This window comes from Labrus bergylta, chromosome 20 (assembly GCF_963930695.1).
Source record: "Labrus bergylta chromosome 20, fLabBer1.1, whole genome shotgun sequence".
NCBI lineage: Eukaryota > Metazoa > Chordata > Actinopteri > Labriformes > Labridae > Labrus > Labrus bergylta.
The window spans coordinates 18,562,152-18,582,826 of NC_089214.1; the positions used below are offsets into that span (position 1 = coordinate 18,562,152).

The 20,675-nt window shown below is 41.0% G+C and overlaps 1 protein-coding gene across 1 annotated transcript; it reads right to left on the reverse strand.

Annotated features, from left to right (window-relative positions):
- Nucleotides 1-11,366: 11,366 nt before the first annotated feature.
- slc35b3 (solute carrier family 35 member B3) lies at nt 11,367-19,234 on the reverse strand. The gene is made up of 10 exons (XM_020641652.3): nt 18,987-19,234; nt 17,845-18,081; nt 17,537-17,658; nt 17,190-17,344; nt 15,326-15,433; nt 15,042-15,139; nt 14,793-14,885; nt 14,078-14,189; nt 13,772-13,841; nt 11,367-12,400 (listed from the first exon to the last, which is right to left on the reverse strand). Exons 1-10 carry the CDS (start codon nt 19,056-19,058, stop codon nt 12,250-12,252), a joined length of 1,218 nt encoding a protein of 405 aa, XP_020497308.2. The 5' UTR covers nt 19,059-19,234; the 3' UTR covers nt 11,367-12,249.
- Between the last annotated feature and the right edge of the window lie 1,441 nt (nt 19,235-20,675).

A 20,675-nucleotide genomic window follows, 5' to 3' on the forward strand; every position in this document is an offset into this window, starting at 1 on the left:
TGCGTTTCTTTGTGTAGGGAAGCGAGTGTTTGTTCATTACACGGTGAACTGTGCTATTATTTGATATTAGTGGGAAACAAGCTGTAGGCTCCTGGGTAGATTGGTGATTAAACATGCAGTTACAAGTCCTCGTGTGTTGCATGGTGCGTCACTTGATAATAGCTTAACAAGAATTACATTGACAGATAAACTAGCTATTTATATGTGAGATCTAAGGAAGTCTTCTATTTTACAAATTAGCAAACAAAGTTTTCCTGTAATTTGTTCTTCAAAGGAAGATGTCTGCAGTTGAAATCGTTCTCAGTCAGAAATTGCAAAAGTGCATGAGTCTTGCTGTTGTGGCGCTAACATGAGGCTAGAATTAACTTTTGGTCAGAGCTAACGAATCCAGTTACTCTTCCTACACTTTCTAAGTTGGGTAAAACTTTTTTTAATGTACAAGGGGATAACTTTTTACAGAACCTCATCATCAGAAGCTCGTGCTCCATGTTTTAAAAAGTGAAAGAACATGTGAAATATATGCACTCTGGCACTTCTATGACAGGGAAGGAAGTAGAACCTGTGTAGCTCTGTCAGTTTCATTTTTTTAAACTATTTTTCCAGGAGATGTTTTATGAAAAGAATAACTACTTTTGACCTAAATGTAAAACAAATCGCATGCCCATTTTTACACTTTCCTTTTTCTTTAAAACAATGTCTTTACAAACATGCACAGTAATTACAATTCATGTCTTTTCATTCAATGAATTTCTTTAACCGTGTTGCCCCTAAAACCCTCCAAAACATGAGTTGCGGCTAATCCACAGTAATTGGTCTGAATTATGGACAGAAAATGTTGACTGATTCCTGCATTTTCTCTGGCCATAATGAGATGGCCCTAATTGGTCATTTTGAGCTTCTGAAGACCTCCAGTACCATTCATTTGCCGAGAGGCTTCTGGGCCTACATTTCCCATTAGCACCCAGGGTTATTGTGTGCAGATTCATAACAATTTCTCAAAGATTGACCCATGTTAGCGGCCGCTGGCTTCTCATATCTCTTAGGCTAAGTGAGGATGTGAGGCCACTAATTAGGGCAAAGGGGAGATCCATTCCAAGTATGCCTGGAACTTTTGGACCCATTTTCATTTTCCTCTTGCCCTTCTTCCTCTCTGGGGATGTTCTCTCATGGCTGAATTAAGCTGAGCTGAGTTCAGCCGGCCATGTACAGTTAAATCCTTCCTGTGTCTTCATATCCTCCTCGGTTTATTCATTTGGTCTGTGGGCAAAACCCAGCCTAGGTTATTAAAGCACCCTCTTATTCCTCCTTCCACCCTTCCATCCTTGACTTCTCTCTTCATTCAGTGCTCTCTTTCTGTCTTTTTCACTCTGCCTTGCTGTGTCTCTGGTACAAAGGGCGCCCACAGCTTATAATAAAAGGCATAGGATTTTAAATTAGAAATTAATTTAGATAATTTGTCTCCAACGAGCGCCCTCCTCCTGCCGTTCCTGCCAGAAATATGTTAATATATCACATTAAGTAATTTCTGGGCCCAGATACACATGCTTATGGAGAGAGAGAGAGAGAGAGAGAGAGAGAGAGAGAGAGAGAGAGAGAGAGGTTGTGTGTGTGTGTGTGTGTGTGTGTGTGTGTGTGTGTGTGTGTGTGTGTGTGTGTGTGTGCGCGCGTGTGTGTGTGTGTGTGTGTGTATGTGAGAGAGAGAGCACTGATCAAGGTTGGCGATCTAATTAGTAAGGTTGGCTCTCTGAGCATGCTCAGTGCAGATCTTGATAGCAGCCTGCTAGCACATTAGCACACTGCCACCACTTAGAGCACCTTGGAAGTAGAAATGACAGGCTTTAATATTGGAGAGTGTGGAACGGTTCCCAAGAGATCGAGGGTTGGAGGAGATGAGAGTAACAACTTGTGGAAAAAAGTGGAAAGTGTGGAAGGAAAAGTCTAGGATAAAAAGAGCAGGGTAAAACATTTTCACGACAGATGCCTGCCTCAGTAAGCCTCAGTGTGTGACATTTTTACATGTCACACATTGGTATAGGCATTTTTGGATTTAAGTTAAATGTAAAACAGCTGAAATGTCTTGTTTTTGCTGACCTCTTATAGTTTAACTCATCATCCTTCTGCAGTAATGTACAAGCGTCCTCCACGGTGGTCATTGTACTGTGACATCACTGTTGGTGAAACACAGTATGGTTGGATGCCCTGAAGAATCATAATAAGCTATTTCTGAATAAAATGTCATATGACTTTTTTAGTCTTATTTTCATTCTGTTATTTTCCAACCTGCATTTACTTATACTTACTGTTTGGACATTTAGAAGGCTGAGGAAACACAATTCTGACAAATATCTACTATTTACAGTGACAGCTGTAGAGCAGGTTAGATGGACAGCATTACTTACCATGACAATGGACTTAGTAAGAAATGAATCTACATACTGGCAATGAAAATGATACTACTTGGTATGTTTAGGCTTCAGTTAATCCATGATATTCATCTGATGTCCATACTCAAAAGAAGACTTGGTCGGGTTCATACTTTGTGTTATGCGTCCTTAAGATAATAAAAGGTAACCCACTCACTTATTAATCTGCCTGCTTAATCAGCATTATACGTGTGTGTGTGTGTGTGTGTGTGTGTGTGTGTGTGTGTGTGTGTGTGTGTGTGTGTTAGCTATAAGTATGAAATAGACCTGTGCTGGTCCAGCATGTGTGTGCGTTTAAGCCAAAAGTATATGACTATATTTCCATGCTCTGCTGAACTGAATCATTCCCCCACTATGCAGAGAGAGAGAGAGAGAGAGAGAGAGAGAGAGAGAGAGAGAGAGAGAGAGAGAGAGAAAGATGGACATAATACGCTTTGCGACTGCTGCACATGCTGGGAATTGAATAGGGAGAGAAATGTCGTGGCAGCAATGGGGGTTGAGTGTGCTGAGTGAAACCTCTGTGAGTGTGTGTGTGTGTGTGTGTGTGTGTGTGTGTGTGTGTGTGTGTGTGTGTGTGTGTGTGTGAGCGAGCGAGTACAACCTGAGATCAACTTCACATTAAGAAGTGCCCTGTGGGTAGTTTAACAATGAGAGAACGGGCTTGCTGGGAAGAAATATGCATCGCAATGAGACGGAGAGCGTGCTGAGGTGATAGACGCACATATCATGCTGTGTGTTTTGACCAAACACTGTTTAATCTGTTATGGATTTTCTCGCCCTTTCTCTGTCTCTCTCTATCTCTCCCCCCGCATGCTTGACACTCTTTATGTGACTCTCCTCAGGTCTAGCGACTTGCTATGCCTTGTGGCCTGTGATTAAACAGTGTGTCATGACTCAAAGTCAAATCTACCTCCGCCGTGCAGCGGGAAGCTGTCATCTTGCATGTTTTAGGAATCAAATTAGTTCTCAGAGCCGCCTCCCCTTACACCAAATCTTTGCAGTTAGTAAAATGTTTTCGAGAGGAACCCAGAGGACTCTAGTTGAAGGGCCACAAACATAGCATTCCCAATTACAAGTGTTTTTTGAATCCTCAATTGTAAAAAGAAAAACTGCAGTTAAAAGGAACTCCAAAGTGTCTTTTGCATTATTAACGACCATGATGTAACCGAAAAACAACTTTTAGGAGGGGGGCTGAGCAGACAATTAGGCAACCATGGCTCATCATGAAAAAAAAAGAGTGCAGATAATGCATTTCACAAATGTTTAATTAGACCGTATTAATTAAAGGCTTTACTCTTCCCTTTCTCTTCCTTTTCTATCTTTTCCTCTCCCCCTTTCTCTCTTTCTCCCTTTCCCTCTTTCTTTTTGTGATAGATCTGCAGCGTGACCCCCAGTTAATTGAAACCCAGGAGACTCTTCTTGCATAAAATCAGATTTATCTATCCATAAAAGGATTTTGTTAAAAATAGTCCAAATCCAGTGGCTCACAACTAAAAGCCTGCAGCTACCGAGGCGAGCCTGGCTCCAACCCCTTTCGCCCTCTCTCAGTCGCCACGGTGAAACAAGTGCTGCCTACTGCTAACTAGCTGGGGACCCATTAATTAATTGCAGGAAAACACAGACATTATGTCTGTGGGGCACATTTTTTTCTCCCCCAAAAGAAAGAAAGACCGTGCGTGCGTGTGTGTGTGTGTGTGTGTGTGTGTGTGTGTGTGTGTGTGTGTGTGTGTGTGTGTGTGTGTGTGTGTGTGTGTGTGTGTGTTGTCCCTCATCCACAGCTCTTCTGAACTGTCTCGAATGTCCCCCAGACTATAATAAGAGGAAAGTAATGATGGGCCCTAGTGATAATGAAAAACCATGCATCAGACAAAACACTGATTCTACGAGACAGGTCAAATGAATAGCTAGCAGAGTGGCAGAGGACGGTCCAGCGTTGCTGTTTTCTAACAAAGATGAAGAATCAGTTTGTTGCTGGTAAACAGAATCAGTTTGAAGGCCAATATTTAAAACCTCTGGTGAAGATCATTCTTCTTTTAAGCATCCTGGAACTGCGATGGAAGTCATCATTTAGCCTGTTGGATGGGGAACACACATCGTTCTACATTAATGATGAATAAACACTCCAGAAAGAGGTTCTGCAGCTTGGATGTCTTTAGATCATACATTTGTGTTGCTGTGGCTCCCTGCATGCTTATCCCCACCTCAGTGGTCGTTTGGGACCGATAGTGGCTCCTGTCCAAATACCTCTGGATTTATAGCTCCATGGTCTCCCCCTTTTTCTCCCCAATGTTGAAAGAGGTGTTGTTGTTTGGATCAGTGCCAGTGATATTGGTGCTGCCACGCTCTCTCTAGTTATTTGGGAGGCCGGGAAGGGGTCGGAAGCTGGGTGTCTAATTAAAGCAGACTGGGATTTCCAGTGAATGCATAGTAGAGAGACGTCCTGCCTGGGGGGACTATTATTGATGCAACACCCCGAGGACAAGAGTCACATATGGGCCTCTTTATCTGTAGGCTTTCATTTTAAATTCACTATCATTAAGCGTATAATGCCACCTCGCTCGTACTACCACTGACAGTGGGAAAAAAAACAGCACCATGAGGTGCATGTGTTCGCCTGTGTGTATTTATGTGTGTGTACAAGTTTGCATTTGTGCATTTGTTTGTGTGTCTTGTTTTGAACTGAAGTGATACATGATGCTGCTGTGTTGTCCCTCCAATCAGCGCTCCCAGCCTCCCCCCTCTCTTCTTCTACACGAAATTAATAGGCGGCTGCCACTGATGCGTTAAATTGCTTTGCGTTGGGCGCTGCAGACAACTGGATTATTTATTCTTTATATTCTCCATATTGGAAGAACTGCCTTCTGCCTTGCTATTTTTTTTAAATGAGATCTTGTTTCCCAGTGTTGCGTTAAAAGATACTGTGTGTAAATGTTCCAAAATGTCACATGGTTGGAGGTTTGGTAGTCTGTCTTTCCATGTTTGATCAGAAATGTATTTGCCTTTATTATAAGCCCCCCCTTTGGAAAAACATGTAGCCAGATAATATCACCTAATTGAAAAAAAAAAAATACCAATTCAAAAGCTGGGGGTTTCATAAGCAAATGTGAGATATTGGAGGAACAGTGGGTTACACTGCCAGCGCTCTGAACATTATGTTTGAACAAGAGGTACTGCTGTGTTACTAACCCTGACCACTCGCATTTAATTAAGTGGGCTAAACTAAGAAAGGATCCCTGTGAATTGTGATTAGTAAGCTTTGGTCCAACCGTAACTTCTAGTGTCTTCATTCCTTACATCATGTGTCGCTGCCAGAGTCTTGATCAAAACAGGAAGGATGAATTCTGTAATGTCCCATTAACATCGGATGAGATCGGAAGACTTAAGGGTCAAATACAAAATGGTGAATAAGCCTACATGTATCCTTTGTGATCACCCTGTAAATACGGACTGTTTTGATCAGTGGTAGTGGACTGAAAAACGATAGAACATACGTTACTGTTGAATTCACCTGGTTACCTTTGAATAGTCAGATTTTACTACTCTGAATACAATTCAACTACCAAGGGATTCAATTATTTATTTTAATCATTGTTTTATCAAAACATCAGATTAGATGATGATGAAAAAGTAGGCCTGCGTAGATTGTAATGGACTAATGCTGGATTCCTAATGCAGCTTTTATATGACTTGTAAATGTTTAGAATTGTACAACTTTATATCAGTCTTTGGGAGGAATAATAAGCAAAATTTCAAAAACTAAACGCACCAAAAAAAAAAACTGTCATACTTCATTTTTTCTCATAATGGACATATTTTACACTCATCAATTTACATAAAGCTTGACAGCTAAGGTTTGAACACTTCTCTCCCATTCTGTTTGTATCCTTTGCCTCTGCATGGAGCAAAGAAGGTCTACTGTTTGACTCTGCAGAGGAGGTCTCCTCTCCCCCCCACTGGACCACTGTCACTGGGAATCTCCTTCAAACCCCTGCTGCTGCCTTGCCTGGCATCGCCTCACGCTGCCCCTGCACATATGCATGTCATGTGGTGTGAGCAGCAAGGTGTACTCTGATGTTATGGGGCCTGATGGTAGCATATTCCTTGCTGATAGCGATGATTTCCACACTCAGGTACACAGGAATGTGTGTGTGTGTGCCCTCTGAGCCCGCCCTTCATGTTGCGGGTCCTCGGCCGAGCTGACTACTTAGACCCCTGCACCTACGTGAGTCCGCAGTGAGGATTCAACATGGCAGCTGCAGGTTTTCAAGGGTGCACACCTCCTCCCCTGTTCTCTATGCTCTATTTCACCTGGTTCTCTGTCCGCTTGCCCCTGTTTGTTCCCCTTCTTACACTAACCGGCCCATTTTTCCATGTGGCTGAGCTTCAAATAGAAGGGGGACTCACACATTCCGGTTAGCATGCAGGGGATCTGATGTACCATTTGGCATCCCTGAGTGCAATCTAAATGAATACCTTGTATGGAGGGATGCTAAATTGTATCTTGTAACTCAATCCCAGAAAACATGAGTAAAAATGCTGTTTTTGACTCAGTGTTTATCTCTCATTTCTGTTACCACTGAGAACACAATGGACGCCATCATCTATCTTCCTTCTCTTTGATATTCATCAAAAGAAATAGGACATGAGCTAAGATATACAAAACCCCAGGAAGAAAAATGAAATCTACAAAACTTATTCACATTAGGCCTTGTATGAGTTTTTCCACCTATATTGAAAACAGCGCAGAGTAATATTCAAGTTAGCTGTGATTTAATATGACATTTAGATTTTCCTCCAGCACACAGCACAGCCCAGGCAGCACCCATGGGAATCTTCTCTTCTGGTACACAGTTAACATTCTGCATTTGTCCACCACTCTGTAATTTATTGGATCTCATCTGTCCAGGCGTTGATTTATATATTGATTTGAAAAATAAATAAAAGTGATAGGAACCTGCATTGGAGTGTAATGATGGACTGTGTCGACATGCAGGAGTAGGGATATGAAACATTGGGAGGAAATTAGATATTATGCCCCCAAGACAACTGCAGCCAGCAGCACATTCATTATTGGCTGGATATTTATTATTAAGAATTTCTCTTCATGAGTGACTGCTGCGGAATATTTCGGCCCTGCTCGAGCTACCAAAATGTTATGTGTGAGTGTGGGTGAGTGTGTGTGTGTTTGCATGCATGTGCAAAAATGTTTGCCGGCATGCTGTCAGCGGTTCTGACAGGTGGGAGACAATCAGATTTGGTTTTTCTTGGTTGTCCTCTTATAGTAACACATGACAGTACACTCAGAACACACACGCTCACACACACGCTCACACATTCACACACAGACACAGAAATTGCTATAAAACTCCTCAAGTGAAACTGAAAAATACATGCAGTGCATTTATAAAAAAGCCAGGATCATGGCTATACAATGCATATTAACACCCACAAGCTCCATATTTCAACCTGACAGGACCACGTTCACAGAAACAGTGTGGTAAAAAAACAAAACACTAGACAGCTGTTAAAAACTAAAACTCCTTGCCAGGACTTCCACCACTGCTCTGCACCAGTTTTAATCACAGCCCAGTGAATTTTAAACAGCAGTGTAGACAAGGGCCGCTGTCCAAGCCTCCAGAATTTTTATTTCATTTTTTCCCTCCCACCTCTCTGCTCTAATCCACTTCAATTATGTTTCCTCCCATTTCTCCCGATCACTTTACAGCTCAGCAGCACCTGTGCTAATTGTAGTGGCAATGATGGCTGATATGTTTTGCATTCTTAAAAGAGTTTGAGAGGGGGACGACAGATAAACATCCAGCCCCGGGGCTTTTGGAAAGCGTGGCTCTGCCTAGCAGATGGCCATCATATTATACGAGGCAAGCTTCTCGCTGAGGCTGGTGTTCAGGTGGGTGGGGTGTAATGAGTCTGAGGTAAGAGGAGGAGAAAGATGTGGAGAAGGGGTAAAAGAGGAAGGTAGGAAAGGAGAACGTAGGAAATGAAGGAAGTGAGGGAAGTGAAAGGAAAAAAAGGTGTAGACAGTACAGGCCTATTTCTGTGTTTGGAAAATGGAAAAAAAAAGGAAGAAAGGATGGCAAATAAAGATAAAGTGAAAATCAATTTATTGCTTATTTAGTAGTTTTACATTTTTTTAAAATAGGCTTATTGGATTTCTGACTGAGCATTAAAGAAGAAGATACCACTAGCATAGAATAGCAAACAGGCCTGAAATGGGCGAACAGCTCACAGTCCATCTGTAAAAAAATCACCCTACAGCACAAAACCTCAGCAATTGACACTTTTCTATGTTGTTTGTTTAAGTGTAAAACAACTTCAACCCAGGGAATTTCTTTGAGAGCTAATAGATTTTAACATAAATAAACATACAACAACACATTAGTAAAGACTTTGAGCAGTAGAACAGCTAGCCTAGCTAGTTATTGAACCGCTGAACGACTGGTTGCCAAAAAAAAGTAGCAGTGTAAAACCAAAAATGTGGTTTAACTTTAAAGACATTAAATGTTTATTGGTGAACTAACGCCACTTGTAAACTGATTTAGTTACCAATAGGCTACAGAGCCTTCACTGTTTTCCGCTATTTTCAGTCTGTTGTCTATGCTAACCTAAGCTAATTGGTTGCTGGCTGTATAGGGAACAGGGAATGAGTGGATTTACCAACATCTTGCTGAACATAAACTGAAGATCAATAATACAGACTTTAAATGTTGACACAAATTTTTTTTTTAAATAAAGTTTGTGGCCCCTCAAAAAAGCCAGAGCACATGAGATACTTCTAATAGCCTCTGTGTTTTACTGATATCATAAATACATGGTTTCATAAATGCTTTTATTCTCTAAAATTCATGTCCCCTACTACAGAGCGTTACCCAAGTGAAATCTGAAACTATACAATAGCTGGATTTAATTGAACTGACTATAGTAATAGGAATCCACACAGGTGCATACAGTCTCTATGTTTGTTTGTGTACCTTCTTAGCCAAGGACGACAAGTATTGTGTGTGTGTGTGGGGGAGCAGGTGTGTACATGTCTCTGTGAGAGCGGCTGTGTATCGCTCACCTAGCCACCTTGCTGCCCCTGCTGAACCGATTGCACCCGTAATGAATGGGCTGCCAGCCCTCCCCGCTGTGGCTATCGGAGGTCGGACCACATATTATATAGCAGCCTATTTGCTGGGATGATGAGCTTTGGACATCTCCCATTATTTATTAGAAAAGGCTGTAGCTATATGAGAGCAGAGGTTGAATGGCCTATAGGTTACAAGGTGGGTGTTTGTGTGTGTGTGTGTGTGTGTGTGTGTGTAAAAATATGAGGCTGGAAGATGAGGATGCAGAAGGTGCATGAGAAATAAAGGGAAAAGATCAAAACAAAAATGATTCTTTAATTTAATTTAAGTGCAAGTAATGATGAAATATGAATTCATTTCATATTTCATTTTTAAACTGAAGATACATTGAATTTGTTCATAATTTATCACTTTACTAAAGACACACCACTTAAAAACATTTGTATTGAAATAGAAAAAGCAAAATGTTTGTTTTAAACAATAAAAAAACAGCTGACTTCAGAGGAAGGCAAATTCCTGTGTGGCTTTGAAAAATGGTCCAAATCCTCAGTGTTCTAACAGGGGTCAGCCTGCTTTGTTAGGTGTGTTCTCCTGGTGCTAAAAGACAAATGATGTACTTTGCCTTGGGTCAACTGGGCTTTCCCATCCCATAATGACCTTTCAGGGAGCTGAAAGAGAACAGCCATTCCCACAGCGATGAAGCAGTACTGTACGCTACACAATAAAGGTGTATGTAATGGCCAACTAATGTTTTAACGCTGCAACATGACCTCTCCACCTCAAATGGACTGTTTTACTGTTCATCAATCATATAAAACAAAGTACTTTAGCAGGGAGCTGTATGTCAAAATAAAAGCCTCTTGAAGGAAATTTTCTTTTTTTTGCGCCTGTGTGAAACGTGAATCTTCAGCCAGACATGCATGCATCCAAAGTTGTTTTCTGTTTTGAATTGAGTTTTGTGCTACTAACATGTTCAACACTCGCCACATTGCTTTGGAAGAAAACCTTAGCAGCTCTCACTGTGTGTGTGTGTGTGTGCTGCTGTACTGCCAAAAGTTCCCTGGAGGAGACAGGATCTCTGTCGGTTTGTCATCAGACACAAGCTGCCAAGTTTTATGAAATACCATATTCCTAATTGGCCCAGCGTTAGGTTTCCCGCCTGGAAGTGAGACTGTAATATCTGGGCCTCTATTAGGATCACAGATAGAGCCACACTCAGCTGCCTCCTGCTGAGCTGGCAAGTTGCTGTCATTTCACACCATGCTATGACAGTCAGACACGCACACACACACACACACACATAATGTGATCATCAAGGACAAAAGACTAGCAAACCTTTCAAATCCATCCCGAGCTTACCTTAGCATTTCCTTGGTTAGGTTGAGAAGAGTTCCAACCAGTTAAAAAAATAAAACATTTGATTTTCAAAACTGTGTATGTAAATGTATGTCATACAACACTGACTCTACCTAGCTAGAAAAAAAAAACCCATCTTCTTACCTGTATTCATCCGTTGAGATGTCAAAATGAGTAATATACCTGAGTCCCTCGTGTATCACTGAAGAACCTGTGTTAGCCTCATCATCTTTCTGAGAAATAAACACAGGCATTAATGTAGGTGACACACATGTATACACATGGAGCTAAACGAACAGGGCAGCAGGCACAGTGAAGTCCTGTTTAGTTTTTGTCTAGCAGTGCTATCTTTTTTTCAGGGCTCCTAATCAAATATGCCTAAGGCCACAGGATGGATAAACACACACACACAGTTTGGCAACATTTCAACTCTTCTCTCAGCGGTGCAAAGGGAGAGAATAAGGGTTTCGCTGATCACACACACACACACACACTCGAGGAGAATTGTCTCAGTTTGTTTTAATGTAAAAACAGTGGTACCCTTCCACACAAACACATGGTTAGCAAACGGTGGCAGTTGACCTTTAAATACATCGTTGTATACTGAAACAAACGTCTTCATAATTCCCCAAAGTTCCACCAAACAATCACACAGATTCCACATTATTTCTTTTTTTTATGAATCAGGGCACAGTCCGATATAAATGGACCAATAAAGTTTGATCAGGACAATGATTATATGAAACGAAGTGTTTTGTTCTGTCTTACTGGCACATGCGGGGCCAGATTTGCCTTTTATTGTCTCTTAGGGTGGGGAGGGGTGGCGGGCAACATTCATTTCAGAAATGATAGTTAACATGTCGCTCTGTGCTCTTCTCTTCCAAAATGTCAGTTTCTTTTTTTTCCAAACCACTCAAGGGCTTAAGTGTCAGGTCATCTCCAGTGCAAAACTGTGCGATTTGGTTAGCTAAGGCGCTGGCTTCCCTTTAAAGTCTTAAAGGTCCTCAGTGTCATCCTCAATATTGGGAATGTTTCTTAGAGCTCTGTAGCTGGTCTTTTAAAGAAGTGGCATTGATCCACATAGTTACTGTTCCTTCAGTTAGTTGCAGATGGTTTTGAGTTCTTTCCGTTGAGTAGTACACCACTTGTGTACTGAAAACTAGATGAAACTCCGTCACCACTCTTTGTCCGTGCTGTTGCTGAATCTGAATCTGATTGGCGTTTCAACCCCCGTTCAGCCATCCTTCACTCAGTGGTGGTGTTGAAGAGGTTTGTAGGAGGGGCATATGCTTCAGCATATCCCCTGGGACAGCTGGGCCGACTCTACATCTGAACAGATGTACAATCTGCCAGCTCAGGTCTTCAGCTACGCCGGCGGGTGCCTTCTATACGTCCTGTGAAAGAAATCGCACTTTCTTTCCCGTCAGCAGCAAGCTCTTGAGCTCCTTGATGGAGGGAAGCTTCATTTTGTCTTTGTTTTTACTGTAAACATTCAAGAAGATGCCGAAGAGCACCAGAAGGCCGCCCCAGATGTACCTAAGGAGGGAGGGAGAAAAGGAGGGATCAGATATTTTTACGGGGCAGAGATGTAGGGGAATAAAAAGGGTGTGTGCAAACAAACATATATGCTTCTTTATGCTGATGTAATCATTTGATAGAAAGTATGAAATTGAGTAGGATTCAATTAACTTTATGCAGTGTTGTTTTGGGCATGGGCGAGTTCATTATTCATCACACTTTTCCAATGAGTAGATACAATAAAAAAGCAATGTGCATGTGAAAGTGAGGGGCGCATATGGCCTAGTGGCCTAGTCGCGCTACATGTACGGATGGTTCTCCAGGCGGGCGGCCCGGGTTCAGTCTGTGGCTCCTGTCCCGCATGTCATTCCCAACTCTCTCCCTGATCTCCTGCTCTATGCACTGTCCTTTCAAAATAAAGGCAAAAGGCCCAAAAATAAATCTTAAAAAAAAAAGAAAAAAAGTGAAAGACTATCTATATACTATAGACGTAAACTATGCAAGTCACAATATTCTTAGATCTTTGGGATTTGTTTGATAGAAAAAAAAATCATGGTTGTTTAAAACAAAAAAAAAAGACAAACTAATGCAAAGAAATTATTTATAATAATTTATAATGCAGATTCTTCTGGGATGACATGAATGGTCAGTGAACTGTTTAATGAGTTACAAGATGATTTAAAGAATACGCTATGGCCTTGAACCACCACTGTGTTTTTTTTTGGATGGATGCATTTGCAGCGCCTACAAGAAAAGAGGGAATTTCTTTTGGGATAATCATTTTTGATAGTCACACTTAACTAAGATACTAAATGTTCAGGTTTCCTTTTAATCTATTTATACTCTATATTTGACCTCGTATAGTTGTCTGTTTTACAGTAATTAAGACAAATTGTACATTTTTTCTGTAATTAGTTGTGTCACTGACCAATCTCTGCATGTCTCGCTAATCACTTCTTTTGGGTTAAAAGCATAAAGCGCAGCCAGGAAAGTTACTGTATGTCCACAAATGGTGGAAGACACCAGCTGGAGGGAGAACAAAGTTGGCTCTGAGGATACAAAAAAAAGTTGTAATGTGTTGTGTGTTCGTGTGTATTGATGTGTATGAGTGTCCAAAGTCAAGATGCAGAATCATAGCAGCAGAGGTACAACACCACACGAGACCACTTTGACAGCACCGCGTCGATGGTGAGTGAGACAGAGCAAAGGACTAGAGGAGAGAGCAGTGGAGAGGTCAAGGTCTTGAACTGGATTGAGGACATGAAAAAGCAGGGCCAGGGCAGCCAAACAGAGAGCTTCCTTTGTTAAAAGGAGAGGTCAGCATAGACTACACTTGTTCTTCTTAATGAGGGGGAAAAGTGATCAAAGTCAAAAGGTGACCATACTTACTGAAAAGTGAAAGGTTTCGCAAAGAACATGAAGGAAAGTACGATAGTCATGGCCTTCCTCCCAGTGGTTACTGCAATAAAGTAAAAACAATTTTTATTACAAATAAACTAAAGCTGTGAGAAATGTTCAAAATGATATTTCTAGTTCACAGTCAGTCTATATATTTTAATTGATTTTACCCAAATTTGTGTCTTTTTTTTATAGAATATATACAGTATAAAGCCAATCATTCTATTATAATTAATACGTCTGTAACTATCCAAGAATGAAAAAAAGAGTAAAAAAAAAAAAAAAAGTGTCTCTGACCTGTAACTGCAACCAGGGCACCAAACAGCTTGATCAAGGCCAGCACGAAGGAGATGCCAAAGTAACCCGTAAGAGAGAAGAAGAATGCATAACCGTATGTCTTCACAGGATGCTGGGAGGAAGAAGAGTGTTCAACATCAAACTTCACAACATGTCTGGTGAAAACCGCTTTGTCAGTATAAAACATCTGGACTTACAATTATGAAATGAAGTGCCCACTACAAGCCATTAAATCATGTTATAAGTGTATATACAGTCTAAACTTGAAAGGTAACGCTTGTCATATACCAGGAGGTATATCTATAAGAACTAAAGACTATACGTGGCTGTGTCTCTGGAGGTAGAGATGAAGTGCTGCAGTAGTCGACTGATTTGAAGATCAGCCAGCTTCAAGAAGCAAACTCCAAAAGAAGTGGGTGTGCATTAGAGTCCATACTTCCACTGCACAATCTGTCATCTGTGTAAGAATGTGTGTGTGTGATAGGAGGAATGTTTTCCTGTTTTAAAACACACTTTAAGTGTTCAGAGGGAAAAACAAGCTCTACAAATACAGCCCAGTTACCAGTAACCAGTTAATTAGTCTTCTAATCTTAAAAACGGAAATTTGAAACCTTTAAGGTTAAGACATGTTGCATAATAGAAGCATTCAGCCTCAGTGAAATCAGTCTGTTGTCAACCAGAAGCATCCAGTCTTCATGTCTTAATATATACCCACCTCTGAGCAGAAGGCCACTGCAGGACCGAGGCCGCCCACACAGAGTAGGCCTGTGAGTATGTAGACGAACCCGATCGAGTACGAGTAAAGCACCTGTCAACACAAGCCCATGTGACCAGTCAGTGACATCACACACAGACGAATCAGCAATTATAAATAACTAGCATTCGAACCCAAAGATGTCGAAGTGATGACATCTTCTTCTTCATATTCAGTATATACTTATACTGTATATACACATGTAGGTACCATTTCAGAGTTGGAGCCGTTATGGAGTTTCATGGCTTTCTCCTGCACGTTTCCAATGGCCGCGTCAGCACACAGTGCCAGGGAGATGAGGAGAACACCTGCACACATAAACATACAAAACTAAAAACCTGTATATCTTAAGAGACGAGCCAAAGATGCAACGTAGGTCTCCACTTTTCATATAAGTAAAAGCGAATATGAAAATGAGAACATATCATTAAGAACATTTTTATGTGCAAGAGAATTTCCATGATACTACTGGAGTCTGCTATAAAAGAAAGCACCTGTGACGTTGAAGGTGGGGGCCACTTTGCTGTCAGCTAGAGTAAACCAGATGAGTCCCAGACTCATGCAGAGAGCAGCGGACACATCAGCCAGGTTATAGCGTTTACCTGGAACATGAAAAGAAAAACAATGAGTCAACTTAAACATCTGTCTGCAACTCTGAAATCAAGAGTCTAAACTCTATCTCCAAGAAGCTAAACGATGAACAAGAGGTTAAACCAGCATGAAACCTCTACAGAAGTCTGTGAAACCTGTTAAACCAGCCTAAGCCTTTTGCAACATCTAAAACACAAAGAAACTAAGGTATGCAAAAGGAAGGCGACTGCCCCTCCAGCAAAGGAATCTTCAAATGATTAGACACCTCTTTTTAAATCAAAGGAGATGATTTTGGATTGACGTTAAAGATTTGACAGAAAGTTTTCACAACTTGAAGTTTTTTTTTTGGGGGTGGGGGGGGGTTTGCATGTAACAATGCACCAGAGAGCAAGAAAACAAAAGTTGGGAGGAAAACAACAGGATGAAGGAGTCTTCCAAAAAAACAGGCTGACGGATAGATGCCTAGAGGATGACAAGGGGACGGAGCATCAGGTTGGCCGTGGTCGCCTTTGATTCCCTGCCTCGCCTTTGAAGGCCCTCAAATCAGATGCAACTCCACACCCCTTCCTTCATCTGTCCCTCAATCTCTCTCTCTCTCACTTTCTTTCCTCTTTGCATTCCAAGTGAACAAACTCTGTTTTCCACACGACCCCTTCAGGGACCGTGGTCCTCACATCTACCTATCCAGAGAGAGACAGACACAGAGAAGTAGAGAGGCGAAATACTGAAACCCTGTCTGACGGGAGGACACTGAGCCTTTAAAGGGGTTGGTCTGCGGATGAAAGGACAGAAAGAACCAAAGGCAGGGAGAAACACAGCCAAGTGAGCTCTGACAACTGAAAACAACACACATCTCATCTCTTTAAGCAATGACGCAACTTTGCTTTGTTTTTGTTAGAGATTTTATCATATAATTTACTTAAAATTTCTGATGATTTACAAACACCTTTTTTAAATCCAGCCCAGAAAACCGACTCATCCGCCATTGATTAATAAGCAGACAGTTGCCTCTCACCCTTTGTTTTCTAGTGACAATCACTCTCACTTTGTGTCAGGTTTGTGAGTAAACACAAAGTAAATGGGGAAAAGGTAGAATTAAAATAAGGAAGTAGGAAACGAGTTACTAGAAACAAAAGTTCTGCATGTATGCTCTTAAATATTTTCAATAATTCTAACAAACAAGTTGCAATTTGTGACCACCAGCTCCCACTTTAATACAACGTGAGTAAGAAGATAGTGAAATGTGGCTTGAAGAAAATATATAAATCCATCCCTAAATGCACAATATTAATATGTGTGTGTGTTACAACTTAGAGGTTGTAACCTGTCTAGTAGAGAGGGCTAAGTTGTCTTACGACTTTGACAAATATTAGCATAATAAGTGAGAGCAGATCAACTCTTGTGTTGACGACAGTAACAGGTGAAGGACTTGTTAGACTGGCTAATTCAGAAAATGATTAGACAGGATTCTAAAGTTTAAGTGGGGCATCTTTCATGCAAACCACCCCGATGTTAAAGGACACTAAAAGACCCCATGATAACCCTAGCTGGATATTTTCCCCACTTGCAAGTGTTCTTATGGAAAGCCCCAAAGTCCTCCATGAAGACAGAAAACTAAAGATAAGAGTTTCAATAGTCACAACTGGAGAGTAGCACACATTCATCACAAAGGGAGGAGGACACAAATATTGTGAAGAAGAAAGCAAAAGTAGTTTCATCAGTAGGGTCTGTGCTAACATTAACACACACAGTAGACAGTCAGCTCACCTTGTATAAACACTCCTCCAATCATGACCGGGATGAGCTTACAGCACTTGAAAATGACCTGTGTCGGATAGTTCAAGTAGCCCAGCGACGTGTTGGACAGTCCCATAGTGCCCACTGTTAAAAACGCTATGATCATATAGGTCTTCCCTGGTATCCTGGAAGACATCCAAACATAGAGAAGTTGAGAAACTAAAATCACTTCAAAAACTGAAGATTGTGTCTCACACTGTGAATTCATATGTATGTTATATATCAATACCACAATAATGAAATGTTGCAAAGACTGAATGAAGCTGAATAAATAATGGAGAAGTACACGCTGTTCACTGGGAGCAGGAATTGTTTACCTTCTGCGTTTGTCCTGCGTGAGCTGAAGCTCCACCAGTCCAAACGTAGAGTAGAAGCCAAACTGGACCAGAGTGAGGTACCAACCAAACGGCTTGAAGCCTTCCACAGAAAAGATCAACTCCTGGGTGGAGGAACAAATAAAGACTTACAAAGCAGACAGAACTCTGAGGCCCGCTGAATCTGGAAGTCTGACTGACACACAGAGCCGAAATACAACTCTGTATATTCATCACTGTGGCAGAGCTTTAACAAGCTGCTTTAAAAAAAGGTTTTACCAGAATGTCTGCTGCACGAGTGTTGGAGTTACCTGCAGGTATCCATAGACGAGGTAAAAGACGAAGACTCCAGCAACACAGATGAAGAACTGTGTGGGGGGACTGAAGCTGCTCAAGTTGATTCCTATGACTCTTAGCTCCTCCACGGACTTGATGTGTGGTGACATCACCTCTGTGGATGACGGGATGGAAATCGATATATGCTTCCGTGAACTGTTGTAGCCCACCAGGCCATATTTCGCACTCATCGTGTCTGCGGCTGCTGGCAGCTGAGGAAGAAGGGGGGAGTAGTTACTTCTCGTGTCTTACTTGTAAAGACTTTATGTCGCAGACTGAGAGGAGTAACTAACACAAAAGGTGACTACCTTTACCATGACTTACACAACACATTCAGCTCAGATCTTTCATGGTTTGAAAACTAAAACAGTCATGATAGTGACAGTTGTGGAGAACAGGTAAGACCTGCTGAGGGAAATCAAGCTGAAAATAGATGACAGCTTTTTAAAAAAAAAATTTGAATAAACAAATGGTTGACTATGCAAAGAAACTCTTCTCCGTCAGTGATGGATGTCACACTAAACATCAGCAACACACTGTGGTGAGGCACAAGACGACATTGAAAGCACCACTTTGATTCATTACGCTGTTACAGAGTTCAAACACTTTTAAAGCATCTGTCTTGTGTTTTTTTTTTTTTTTTTAAGTTTGTTAATAACCTGATTGCATTTATGAGCGGTTATGATATTTTTCAAATTGCTAACGACCTCCTTGATGATTTGTTCTTTAAATATTAGTTATCACAGCCTGCATTTAACTAGGAGTTGTAGGGGAGTGATGAGAAAGTACATTTAGATGTAGTGTTAAACAACAAGGTAAACAACAATAGAATGATATACAGATGATATATTTATGGTGTGTCAGTATTTGATCCATGTAAGAGGCTTGTGTTGACGTAAAGGATGAATTGAGTGACGTAATCTCGGGTAGCCTATCTGAAGCAGGTTGCTAACGACTTCAGTGATTTTAAGATTCACACAAGTTAAAAAATAATCCGTCATCTTGACAGTACACGTCACATTTAAAAACAAAAACAACTACTTTCAGCGACAGGTGTAATCACGGACTTTGATTTCTTTGCCAAACAAACAATCTATAACAGTAGCAGGCTTGTTACCTTCTCCAACACTTCCGGGTTTCTTTGCGTTAGCTTGTCCTCTTCTTCAGAGGCGATACCGTTGAAAATCATTTCCTTGGACGCGCCCGCTTCCTCTCTCGATCATTTCGGACATTTTCACGATCCTCCTTTCAATGGCGAACAGCAGAAACACGATGAGAAACGTGTTAGCCTACGAGGAGCTGCCTGCACTAGCTGCAGCTGCACTGGTGCTGCAGCCAACAACTTCCGGTCCACTCCGACCTCTGAACTGTGATGCTATTGGTCGGCACAGACACGCGCTGCAGCAGGTGAATCAGTAGTCTACACGATATTGATTTAAGTTTTACACAACTTTACAATCGGTCTAAATGATTTTAAATGACACTGACATGCGTAATGAAGAAATAAAACGTTTATTAAAAAGTAAAACAGTTCAGGCTGTATCTCCTGCACGTGATGAAGGGTCTATGTATTATATATAATAATATATTTACAGTCTATGTTCAGGCACACATTGAGTTTGCTGTCTCTAATGGACTATAAATTCAAGCTTGGCTGGTGTGTCCAGTTTGGCAACGTATAGTTCCCATCAGTAATTGTCTTCTTCACATGTTTTTTTTCCCTCCTTTCCCAGAAATCAAATACATGCCATCTTTATTCAACGGACCAGTTATCATTCACAATAAATAGTCATAAGAGTGTACAGTTTGCAGTGGCTGATGATCAAGCTGAAGAAACTTGTCAATGGGCAGAAGGTAAGTCATTCCATTCATTTGTTTGAATATTTATGGCCTAATGTTTGTGTACTTTACATTTTAAATTACTACTTACATCCCACCTAATTCAAGCGGGAAATGTTTTGCTTTTATTTTATTTTATTTTATTTCATTCATACTTTTTTGATTTGACAACAATTGCTTTTGTGTCTAAAACACACATTTAAAAAAAACAAAAAAAAACACCCACAATGAGTTAGATACATATTAATCGTTTTACTTAAAAAAAAAGAAGAAGTTATTTTGAAGTGGGAGGAGAGAGTGAGGGGTGACATGCAGCAGGGGGTCGAGGTGGGCTTCGATCCTATGACTGCTGTGATGAGGTCTATAGACTCTGTAGGGTGCACATCATGACCATGAGGCTATCCAACGCCCAACATTTAACATTTTGTGAGGAGTTCATTGCTCATAATGATCTTTACCAAGTTAATTTTTAAAAGTGTGTCCGACAAAATTCCTACAGTTGTGGTTAATGTTCTGTGTTTCACTGATCTCTGTGTTGATGTAGATGGTGGCCTTGAAGATCTAAAGGCATTTGCACCTTAAATATGTAGACTCTACATTTGCTTGTATTACACGCTAGTTCAGTTTCCATCTGCAACAAAAATGCATCAGAAATGTAATTGCAGAGGATGTTATGGACAAGGATGCGTTTGATTGATTCTGAAATTCAGCTATATTGCAGTGCATCCTGGTACATGTAGGCACTCCAAGCATGACTCATGCAGTTTTCAAGAACGCTTGCTTTGAATGAAATGATTGAATCACCAGAACTGATTGGACATCCACACAAAAATAGTCAAACAAACTTAGCTTTTATAATGTTTTTAAAATTCTCCTTAGTGCAGCTTTATCCCCACAAGTTCTCTTCCATACTCGACCATTCCTCTACCATCTCTTCCCTTCATGTCAATCCCCTTCCAGACTCCCT